General features: G+C 31.3%; 1 protein-coding gene across 1 annotated transcript in view; it reads right to left on the bottom strand.

Moving 5' to 3' along the window:
- Positions 1-12,966, bottom strand: part of LOC136971770 (mitochondrial GTPase 1) — a 38,618-nt gene that overhangs the window by 538 nt on the left and 25,114 nt on the right. Inside the window, exons 9-10 of the mRNA XM_067266263.1 lie at positions 9,916-9,997; positions 4,847-4,950 (exon numbers count right to left, since the gene is read on the bottom strand). Of these exons, the coding sequence (XP_067122364.1) occupies positions 4,847-4,950; positions 9,916-9,997 (186 nt within the window). The remainder of the gene's footprint in view (positions 1-4,846; positions 4,951-9,915; positions 9,998-12,966) is intronic.

Below are 12,966 nucleotides of genomic sequence, written 5' to 3'. Positions count from 1 at the left end.
TGTAAGATTAATACTTGAAGAGCAGACAAGGGAAAACGTTTTGGTGGTTAACAGTGCAATTAAAATATTTGGTTTTATTGGGAAAAATACAAATAAAGATTCCTTTGCTGTTTGTACTTTAAAAGGCAGAATTGCAAAAAAATAATTGCTGTACAGAATGTTCTCTACATTCTTCCAAATCAGAATACAGTATCCAGTTTAATTTCAACATAAGCATATTCTACAAACATATGCTTACTGTGTGTCATATCACTTTCAGACTTGCCATTAGCTCCATAGTAGAGCTGAACAATGCAGTATGCAAACCATGTCAACACTGTCTGCCTGTATACTTTTGAGCATAAAATTGTAAATCTTTCTGTCATGAAGCATGTGCTCATCTTCAGCATTGAATTCAAACATGCCTCTGTCTAGTTTTTCTTGGTTGCATTCCTGAAGTGCAGATCTGTTCAAAAATCTTTCTTTTCATTTGCACTACTTGCAATTTTTTTCTTGGAGTTTTTGATGACAACCTCTGTCCAATGATCAGATGTATATACAGGGTTAAACGTAGCAGATGCAAGTATGCAAGAGTAAAGTTGATTGGTAGTGGGATATTTGATGGAAAAGTTGCCATGCGCTCTGCCCCTTCTTTTCATAAGGTCTAATCTCACCTCCAAAAATAGTGGCACGGTTTAAAGTCGTAAAAGAACATTGAATATTTTAAACAGACAAAACATCTCAAAGGGAAAGCAGTTAGACACCATTAAAAACTGCATGGGCTTTCTAAAACACTTTATACACAGTACAACACACAAGGCCATGCAGAGAAGCCTTGCAATTTTCCCATCCACTTTTGATGACATCCTGCTTCCTCTGAATATTTTACCTAGACAAAAAAACATTTTGCACTAATTTTGAAATACTCTGCAGCACAACTTAAATTATGAAGTTGTAATCTTCTGTAAAAGTCAAGACAGAATATGGCCCCAAGAGAGGAGAGGGTTGGGGGTGCATAATAACTATGCCATCATATAGCCCAGTACCAATTAACTATACTGATTTGCACTTGTATTTGGCTTGCTTATGCTACATATTAGCTATTGTCCACACCCTGTATATTCTGATGTTGAACATTACAATTTTGTAATGATTGAAAACAATCTGATCGGCATATTTGGTCACCAATGCTGCCACGATCTTGTCAAACCTGACAAGGGATTTTGCACAACTTCAGTTGTGTGTTACCTTCTGTTATGAGATTAAACAATTACATCTTTTTATAAAAGTTTTTTGGGTTAAAAAGTAAAGTCAAGTCCAACCCAACTTGAGATATGCCTTATGATCTCCTCCACCCCTTTGACCTTTAACCATCAAAATTTAATGTTTCTATATATGGGGAATTGATGCTAACCCCATCAAGTTTTAAAAGTCTTTGTTCATCCAGTTGTAAGATACAAAATTCTGTGTATGTTACAATGCAAAATAGATGCTGAAAGGTTTTTTTTATATTTGACTGATCACCATACTTTCCCTATGTTACATTCTATAAAAGCTGGGAAATAATAAAAAATTGTCCAATTTTTGTTTTGTTCATTGTAGTTTTCACTAAAAGCAACAAGTACCTTACCCTAGTTTTGGTTGGAAATAACTTGAAGTGCTTCAATTTATTGCAGAACATACCTACTGATGTCTATTTTGCAAGCCATGTATAGACAAAACTGACTTTTACTTTCCCAGCTGTTATGTATACATAACAAGGGAAAGTTGTGAAATTGTGTCAAATATGACCCTCCAAGTTTTTTTCAGATCTCCATGTTTTGAGACCCTTGAACCCAAAAACGTAAAATACACGTGAAATTTTTTTATTTTTGTATGTTGGCATCTATTTTGTTTAATATCTCAGGATGGGGTGAAGATTAAGAAAGAAAATTTGGCACGGTCAGTATAAGTGGCATTAATGATATTAAATTTTGGTGATGGGGAGGGGAGATAGAGGGTGGTCACATGTCACATCTTGTGTGGGGTTGGGTTTAATGAAGATTTTACTTCTTGCTAGCATTTACAGATCTTTAAAAATACATAAAGAACTTAACAAAATCTATTATGAGATTTAATTTTATATTTTAAGGGTAGAGATGAGATTTATAATTATTAAACAGCCAGGAAAGTTATGCAACTCATTGCTAGATTTTTTTCAAATGAGAAGTTCAGTATCCTCCTGTTAAATACTGTATTTAACAGATTGGATTCTCTTGCTTTCAGATTGGCGCACGTCCAGTGAATATCTTTCCTCCTTGTTAACTTAAGAAGATAATTCACATGATCTTCGAAGTATGTGAGCTTCCAAAACTTCTTAAATAATTTACTGAGTGTCTTGTGGAAATTTTTTCAAAACAGTTCAGGACACATTTTCTAAAACAGGATTGTCTTTATTTCCTGTGTATTTGGGTACTGCAGACCAGAATCCTTTCTCCTCTCCATACTGTAAAAGGAAAAGACAGCTTTTTAAGCTGTCTTTTCCTTTTACAGTATGGAGAGGAGTGTCAGATCTACATTCCTATAATAGATCACTAAATATATTTTATATGATAATCCTCACCTGTTTAAATGATAAATGCGATTTACACACTAATTAGTAATAAATAACTATGAGCCTCATTGGCCTTATTGTTATAAGTACAGATTCATTTTTTTGATTTTTATTCACTAATGCGGTCCCAGAATGCATTTTGGCTTATTCAACAGCCCTCTTCAGCCAGGTTGCATATATACTCTCAACATCATGGTATTATAATTAAAACACTTCTAAAAGAAAGCCAAAATGCATTCCGGGACATCATGCATTAGTGAATAAAAATCAAAAGGTGTGTGATGAAGCTGTACAATAAAGCCAACAAGGCTCATAGTTATTTATTACTAATTAATTGATGATACTGATTAGAACTTATATCAAACAAGTTTACTATCATTGCTGCCATCTTTCTCTAAAATTATTATGTCTGGGCTCATTAGCAGCGTATGACATTCTCTGTTTTGCCTTGGTGGTGGTGATAATTTGCATGCATCAGTGGGATAACATCTTTTACATAAACTCACTGCAGTTTATCACACCTCCAGAAGTACCAATTTTTACTCTTAGAACAATCTGCCTTGTGAAATGATTATCAGTAAGGATGACTCAAACGTATATATTTGTGAATCCTTTGCGATATCCAAAACCTTCATTTCATTTACAGGTAACCAACCCTCCATATAACACGGGAGTAATGCTCCAAAAAGTTGCCGTGTTATACGAAACAAAGAACTAGTGCGAAAAGGGGGGTTAGGTTCCAAAAATTAAAAAACTTGCTATTATATTTTCATAATTAAGATAAATATCTTTATTAAAACTTTCTTAAGAAGTGATACTTACTAATATAAATTAAACAACATCAAAAGCAGAAGCGTCGAGGCCTGGCAAAGACGTGTATCGACAGAAGGTGGGAAAAGAAAATTTACATACAGTACTTAAGTACTAATAGTTCATGAAAATTATGCAGGAAAATCTGATATTACGTACGCGCTCGAATGAAAAATGTCAAATGAGGTATCTTTTGCACTTATCGAACTGTTGTACGGTGTTGTATGGAAATTTCCCTAATTTTAAATTAGATAAAGTTTGCTTTTAATAGTTTTAATTACATTCATGTTGTACGGGGGGTTTTACCTAATTCTCGAACCGTGTTAGAGTGAATCCGTGCTATAAGGGGGTACCTGTACATTAAAAACTGGGTAAATTTTATACACAGGTAATAAAAAATCTTTGATTGTAAGCAGTTTTGAGGAAAATATAAATACAATAACTTAATAAATTTATGTTCTGGCACAAACATGTTTGTAAGAATATAGTAAACCTTAAATGTAACTAGTACTATGAGTCATATCTCCTGGCTGTTTTGATTTCAAATCTTCATTATTTTATTTAATTTTTTAAATTTAATAGTTTTATTTTTGCAGGAAAGGTGGGTTACATTTTTTTTTTCTTGCTACTGAATTATTTATTTCTATATTTGTTTACTAATTGTGTATTTTTATTCTATCGATGCTCTAGTTTAATTGCAAAAATATATTAAAAGTCGAACGAGAATGCAAAATACCAATAGCGTAAACAAATAAAAATGTTTTAATTCTCTTTCATTTGTGTCTTGATAGGGATTGGACATGTTGCACCTGTGTTAAAACTTATACTGACTTGTAAATGGAAATGGATTTAGGCCTACTCTTTGCAATTTTACATTTTGAGTTAATTTGGAAGGAGTATTTATAACTTTGTTGTTATTTAGTATTTATCTTTGGATGAATTCAATTTTAATTCAAAATAGGTTAAGTAATCGTCGTTTACAATGGCGAGCATAGTAAACAAATTAACAAGTTGTAACCCATTAAGTATTTATTTTCATTTTTTCACTAAGTAAATTATCTCCCACATAAATAAAATTTATTTTAATTTTTAAAAAATGTCTAAAAATCAAGATTTGATCCAAAACAGCTGTTAAAATTGAACTGGTAAGCTGAGACATAACCACTATACCCCCCACTCTTACAAACATTTAGGTTATTCGCACCAGAACGTATTATAAATACAAATTGGTTCCTTTTTCCCCATGTTTAGGATCGTGAAATTAAAACTATGCAAAGCAACCAAAAATTCTCAACCTTTACCCAACTTTCAAATATTTCACATTTAAAATAGGTCGACGATACACCTTTTGTTTTTAGTATTATAAAAATTTCTTGCAAAGAAATGTTTGAAAGAGCAATATAGAAGACAATGTTGATTACTTAAAAATTTATAATGTATAAGAATATTCTAAATTACACATACCAGATGTTTTGAAAATAAAAGATGCTTTCAAGCTGATGGCAGTTTTTAGTAAAACTATTCTGATGTCGTCACAAGGTTCTTCCAATCCTAGGTAATGCAAGTAACTGAAATAGTGAGAAAAAGATTTGTTAATAAGAAATTCTTATCCAAGAACAAATTTATCTTTGTTTAACCTAAATATTACAAATATTTCAAGATTGTCTCATGTCGTTACAATGTAAATTTCATCTGTTTAATTCTAACATAAAATTGAATAGACTTTTGTATAGTAGTTTGTTAATTAGGCAAATTGTTATAAGATTTTATTTTCTATCCTAGAAGACATAAAGATTTGATTATTAATTAAATGCATTGTCTGTGAGTGTAGACAATTATGAAAACACAAAATAATCTTGTGTATCATTCGCGGCATGAAATATTTTTAAAAATTGACAAGAAAAGAGAGATGATAGTAATAAAATTGTTACTTCTATGCTTTTTTATGAAGAAAATTAAAATCTTTTAGATTTTCAGTCAATTTGAAACTTCCATTCGTATCATTTTTAAAACATGTCAAAGGAAATTGCTACGTATAGAAACCGAGCTGGTTAAAATTAAACTTGGCCAATGTCATTTATGTTAAAATATAAAAAATATATATACTGAAGATATAAAATTGTCTTTATCTTCCATCATTTACAATCGTCACTTGCGCAGCCTCAAAGGGTTGTCTCTGTATCTGCAAAAAAACAGTGAATAAAAATATCAGGAAATGATGAAAAATAAAGAAAAGTTTTTCTCCATAAGTGAAAACATTTTTGGATTGTCACTGGTAAGTGTAAATGATGGAAGCCAAAGACAATTTTGTATCTTTAATATATATATATATATATATTACATTACTGTGAAAGACTGAAATTAGAGAATGTCGATATTGTCCGGTGAATGTCAACACATACAAAATATGTCGGTGAAAGACCGAATATTTGGTTATATTATTATGCATTTGAACAATTGCCAGTGTATGTCGACAAGCACAGATAAGCTTTGGTGGAGGTCGAAACAACACCCGAGAAGCCGATGTCGACAGAGAGGCGACAGTCTGCCGCCAAATCCTTTGTGGGTAACGGTTTTCCCGGCAATGGTTTGGTGGAAACCACCCACTTTGTCAATGGATGGTGTTTTTGTTCTTTTGATCCTGTGAGGTGGGGATCGGTTTGTCAGCTTTATACCCGTAATCAGTAGAATGTAACTTTTCTTTACAAATTACAGACAAGATTTTTTCTCAAGAAATATCACTGAGAGAAGCAGCTGCAGCTAATTCGAAAAGTGGAGGGCAAGGCTATACACGCTATCATTGCAAAAAGAAGTGTTCCACGAATAAATGCAGTTGTAAAAGCAAGGGACTCTAGTGCAATTGAAAGTGCCATAACAGTTTAAGTTGTTGCAATAAATAAGATTTTATAATGTTAATAACTTAATTTATGTGTAAGTTTATTATTGTATTATTTTCTTTAATGATTTAGAATGTACTGTTCGTTTTAGGTTCAACAGTTTATTTACATGTGCTGTTACTTAAGCTTTCTCCTATTTTGACATATTAAAAAGTTGCATTTTTGTCTTAACGTAATAAAAATATTTTTATTCAACATTCACCATCAGTGCATGCTGAATGTCGACATTTGCCGGTGTAAGTGAGAAATAATGATATTTAGCAATTATTTCACACATACAAGAAACGACTGTGTGAATGCTGACATTTGCCAGAGAATGTCGACATTCGCCAGATATTAGTCATTCACAGTAACATATATATATACATATATTTACGAGCTGATTAATTATTGCAACATTAAAATAATTAGTTTGATTACAAAGATTTGAGCTGAAATTTTTCTAATCGAAAAATATCATATTTATTTTGAAGTTTAAGGCTAATTTTCCGCAAGCCAAACAAACAAAAACTATATTAAGGCTAATTTGAATAATTAATCATAAAATAATTTGGCTAGAGGTAAGTGGTCAGGCTGCCATCTCTTGATAAATTTAATAATTAACATTTAATTTTAATTTAGAAAGTTCTGGAAGAAGAAAATTGTCCTAGAGTGTATGCAGATGTTACGCATGTATATTAAATATTAATTTATAATTATTAAATTTAACAATATATTCACCATGCAGGAGTAAAGGCCAGTCCCCATTCGGTGCCGAGAATATGGCTGTCTCGATTCTGCCGATACCGATACTTTAAAACTACTCGTGACACTGGTATTGATACTTTTGTGGTATTGGGAAGTCCCTAGCTGTGAGTGACCAGTATGGTTATCTCTTAATTATTAATTGTTCTGGAGGTAAAGGTCGAACAGGCATCGAGGTAACTGGCAATACATCTGTAAGGTATGCAGGAGTTACAGGTTTAAGTCCTACTCCACGCTTATGTTTTTCTCCCAGAACTTTCTAAATTAAAATTAAATATTAATTATTAAATTTATCAAGAGATTGCAGCCTGACCACTTACCTCTAGTCAAACTGTTTTATAATTAATTATAAAAGTTAGCCTTAATATAGCCTGATAATGTGATAGTTTGTTTTGTTTTATTTAAAAAGTCAGATTACGAATTGAATGTTTATATGCATTATCCCACTTTAAACTATGAAGACTATAAATAATATTTAATAATTACGCTCGGCTTATTAAATAATAATGCCAAACTCATCGTGCTATAACTTGACTAATTAAATAAAAAGATATATTAAAATACTGTAAATTATTACTTTTATTTAATAGCAAAATTAATTGTTTTTCACTAAACAGGTAATTAATTTTTTAATTAGAAGAAAAGCAGGAAAATTAAAATTTATTAAACTTGAATTCATTAGTATGTATATGTAATATAACGACAAAAAGGCTCGATTACATTTAATGAGTTTAGTAGTCATTCGCTGATGCTTACTGCTATTAAACTTGCTTAGTGATTTATTCAAGTAAGTAAATTTATTGACTGGGCTAGTCTTGTCTCTAAATGCTTGAACATTTACTCTCTTATTAGGAAACTTGCTCTGTGTAACCATGTGTAGTGGAGAGTAACACAGCGAATAGATTTCTACAGGAATTATAACATCTTTTTTCAGAACAGACAACTATGAGGAGATAGAGTACGGGTAAAAGATTAGAGATCAAAATGAGAGAAATATGGTGTATCCTTAAAGTATATAAAATAATTATTTTTGTTAAGAATGTCACTATTTTTGGATTAATTTTCCACTATCATCATTATGACAATTAAATGAGCTAAGAATTGCTACGTTTCTTGGAATTACACCACCGGTGGTAACATTAAAGCACTAAGTACCTTTCCACTACTGAACAATAAGTAAATTTACTAGCCTAGAGTAATTAGTACTCATTATGTGTGTAAAAACTTGTTCACACTTTTGTCAGTTTGAATTATAGCAAGTAGCTGGTAAACATGCCCGATGTAATTGTATCCTAAGTCAAAGTAACAATTACGAGTTTGTGAAATTCTTCAAAAACACTTTATCATTTGAAAACCAAAAATTACAGTAATTTCCTGCGTGTAACCCACAGATTATCTGTGTTTAAAGTAAACTGAGACATTCCATAGTAGACATTCTAAAAAAGAAAGTAGATAAAGCAATTTCATATGAATATAGTCAAACCTCAGTTTACAAACTTCATTCCTAAAACTTGTCCTCAAACTGAAACAAATTTTTCCGTAAGAAACAATGTAAACTGGATTAATCTGTTCCTGACTCCCAAAATGAAACCTTTTTTAATTTTATTAACTTTTTTAGATGTATTTGATTCATAAAAATGCATACAAACGTATACAAAGTACTCAATATTTTGGAAAGTGTGGATAATTTTTCAATTGATTTGATTTCAATTATAATTTAAGTTTCGGTTTCGGTGAAAAAACCAGAGTTTTAACACCAAAACGATTATTATTTTATTATTTTTAATTTTAATTAACTGGCTACCTAGTGTTAATAAATATTATATAAGGTATTAATATTATGATACATAATATTTATTAATAAAAAAACTTTAAAGATGCTTAACACAAATTAAATAAACATGGATTCATGGATGTCAATTAATGCAGTTTTTATTTAATTTGATTTAAATTCAATTGCGAAGTGTACCGAAAAATGGTAGTAGTATCTTATTCGCATGCGCCATTGAAATACAATTTGAATAACATTGATGGTTCATGTTGTGATTTCTAATGACACAAGACGATCTCTGCACCACTAACTTCTAAATTAGGCCGTCGACTTTCTTTAACATAGAAAGTATAGGAAGTGGCCGATTCTACCGAGTAGTTAGTTAGTTTGTAAATCAAGTTATCGTATGGAAACTGGAGCAAATATGGCATTCAAAATTTTGTTTGCAAATGGGAGTTCGTAACCTGAGGTTTGACTGTATAAAAATAAGAGGCCTAATCATTTTAGATTTAATGATTATATATATAAATTACAAAATTTTCAACTCTAAGAAATTTCTTAATAACCAAATTATTTTTACATTTTATTAAATATTGCATTATTTAAATGCTAATTTATGCTTAAAGATTAACATACAGTAGAGCATCGATTAACCGACCGCGTTCTAGTCGGCAAATTCAAATGTCCGCTAGTGATGTGGCGCTACAATATTTGGCTATGTCCTGGCTACTTTAATATTATTTTTGTTAAATTTTTGCGTGTTTTAGCTGGTAACTATGGCTCGACCATGAAAGGGAGGCCAGTATTTAAATGAGGCTTAATTTTCTATTTTTCTTTATTTTTGTATTTATTTTGTGCAAAATAAAGAAATAATTTTTAATGATACAATAGCAACGATTATTATTTTAAAAAAATTTTGTTATGCTTAACATCGATGAAAATTCAACACAAAGTAGGTTAATAGCGACATATTAATATACTAATTACATGGGATATACTAATATACTATACTAATAATGTATTTTTTCATACTTTTCGGTTATCCGACCAACCCCAGTCCCCAATTGAGTCGGATAATCGATGCTCTACTGTATTTGATTATTTATAACAATGGTGCTTACCTAAAGTTTCTGTGCTTATTTAAAATAAATAATAAATAATCAGCTAGAATATCACTATCAATTAATCCTTCTTTAATTGTATCTGAAAAAAAGATAACAAAATTTATTTCTTATAATTATTAAACAGACAACTTTATTAGAAATGAAAACTTGTTCCCTGATTAAACAATAACACTACAAATTGAAAAAAAATGTTTGGAACAAACAGCAATAAGTGAATTTTAATCTGTTTTGTTCACTGAATCTGAAAATGAAGCCAGTTTTTCTCCATCATCCACCACATTTTTATTATATACCATTAAAAAATTGATGAAAAATGTGAATTTCCCACAGTGACCAAGTTTATTTGTATATTAAATTTCATGCAATGCTAAATAAATTTCCAATACTCATATTTTATTTTTCTGACTACATAAAAAACTGTTGTATAAAATAACTAAAACAGGCATAAAAAGTACCTGAAATTTTTTATAACTGGAGTCGGATAATCACTTCTTCCTTCTGTGTAGGGTAGGATCTTTCTTTGCACCAGCAGTAGTCACCCGTCATCGATTCATTCCATCTCCCTTGGTAACGCTGCTCAATTTGCAATGTGTCCTGGTGAAACCGTTCACCCTGCTCATCACTCACTCCACTCAAATTTGGTGGGAAAAAGAATGCAAGAAATGAATTTTTAAGGACATCTGTCAGCCTAAATTTTTATAGTTCAGCAGGAGATTTTTTTTACTAAAATATCACTATTTTGTGCTTTTGTTATTTCCAAGAAAACCATGGACTACATCCTTAAATGATTTCCATGCCTTTAGCTCTACGTCTAACTTCATATCAAAATTTTCATCATTAAGTAATTTTCTAATCTGAGGTCCAACGAATATTCCTTCCTTTAATTTAGCTTCACTTAATCTAGGAAACACTTGGCTTACATGTTTAAATCCTGGTCCTTCTTTATTCAGTGCTTTAACAAAATTTTTTATGTAAAGGGGGTAAAATTACTTGCTGAGGGTTGACTAATGGAACATACTTAATATTGTTTCGCCCAGGAGTGAAATGACTTTTTGGTCAATCGTTAACCACATAATGTTCACTTGTTGCATGACTGTCCCACAGACATAAAAAGCAGCAGTATTTTGTAAAGTCACCTTGCAGTCCAAGAAGACCAGTAACTTTTAGGTCACCACAGATACGCCATAAGTGAGCACTGTAATTGACTGCTTTTAAAATTAATGACATATTTTCATACATTTCTTTCAAACCAACAGCATGCACTACTGGTATAGAAGGATTCTTGTTTCAAATATGAAGTAGCACTGCTTTTAAGCTCATTTTTGATGTGTCTATATATAACCACCAATCATCAGCTTTACAAGGAATATTCAACTCTGACATCAAACCATTTATATCACAACAGGAACGCAATTGATCTGCCATAGTGAAATATTTCATTAAATCCTTATTTCTGTGTCTGAAAAGTGGAACTTTGGTATCCTTATGCAATAAATTCCACTGATTTAAGCATGAACCTAACACTTCTGCTTGCTGTTTTGATAAATGCAAGTCACGAACCAAATCGTTTAGTTCCACTTGTGAAATGAGATGTGGTTCACTATTTGATTTTTCTGCTATAAAATCTTCGTCTCTTGAACCTTGTGCCGCCGGATCAGAACAATCCTCTTCAGAATCAGAAATCTCCTGCCGAGAAGCCGGAGCTGTGGGAATAGGTAAATTCTCTCCATGAGGAATTGGTCTCGTAGCTGACGGAATATTTGGATACATAATATTACTTTTATTTTTTGCAGAGAAACCTCTGACCTTTGTTAAACAGAAGTAGCAGTTGTCATAATGATTTGCTTGTTCTCGCCAAATCATTGATATAGCAAAAGGCCAATGTTACTTTTCCCCTTGTAACCACTGTGTGAGCTTGACATAACATCTAATAAATGTTAAATGCAGCGCCATTGTTTGTCTTGATCTCCGAGTGGACATCCAAAATAAAGTCCATAGGCAGTTTTCATCAATTTTGAAATGGGCCTATGCTGACCCTTTGTTGCAAAATTGCCACATACATAACAAAACACATGCAGAAAATTTGTACATGAACGTGTTTGCCACTGCATATTTCAATAAATGTTCAGGTAAAATTTAAAAAATAAAAAAATTTCCAACTTTATTTTACCTGCAATTGAACACAGATTACCACACACAACTTCACTTGCCAATGTCTTGAGCTGCACTGAGATGATGTGTTTTCAAAGACCGATAACGCGTCTTCTTTGTTCATGGTCGATGATTCATTGGTTAAAGTGTGGGTGTCAGAATAAATAGGTTATAAACTGGTGCCAATCAGACTGCTGTTCTTTCATCAGCAATCTTACTCATATCCGGATGTGCCTTTTCTCTGAAACTACCGAATTGTAAAAATGTATTGATTCTAAAAATGTTGACTTTTGAAAATGAAACCTTAAATTTAAGAATTTTTTGACAAAATCTTTATTTACAACTGAAAAATTAAATAAAAAACACGTTAAAATGTGCACCACCACAAGAGGAACAAGTCAAAGTTCGCTAATTTTCATGGGCTGGGATTGAACATCTGACTGCCCTTAAAGTCAAATAACTAAATAACGTGACATGATAGAGCATTTCTGATCACACTTTCCATTTCAGCATGAAAAATACATTATAAAAAAATCACTGACGTATCCGTTCTGAAAATCATGTAGACTAGTGTAACCATTTTTACAACTATAATTTAAATTTAATCACAAAGAATTTATAAATTTGGTAAAATTCAATAAATTTTATACAATTGCAGTTTTAACATTTAAGATTTGTATGAATTGTATATTTTAAAATGTTGTAATGAGCTTACAGAACAGTGGTCGCCAACCTTTCTGACCTCACCGACCACTAAACTCACAATTTTGAATGCCACAAACTATTCTCATGAATTTTTTAAAATAATACAAACATCTATAGAATAATGATCATAAAAGTACCATTTTACTTTATTTTACTTCATTAATATGAAATTAACTTGTTTAATTATAACAA

This window comes from Centruroides vittatus, unplaced genomic scaffold (genome assembly GCF_030686945.1).
Source record: "Centruroides vittatus isolate TY-2023 unplaced genomic scaffold, ASM3068694v2 contig_272, whole genome shotgun sequence".
Lineage (NCBI taxonomy): Eukaryota > Metazoa > Arthropoda > Arachnida > Scorpiones > Buthidae > Centruroides > Centruroides vittatus.
Note: the sequence above shows the minus strand (reverse complement) of the source record. Positions and strands in the feature narration are given on the sequence as shown.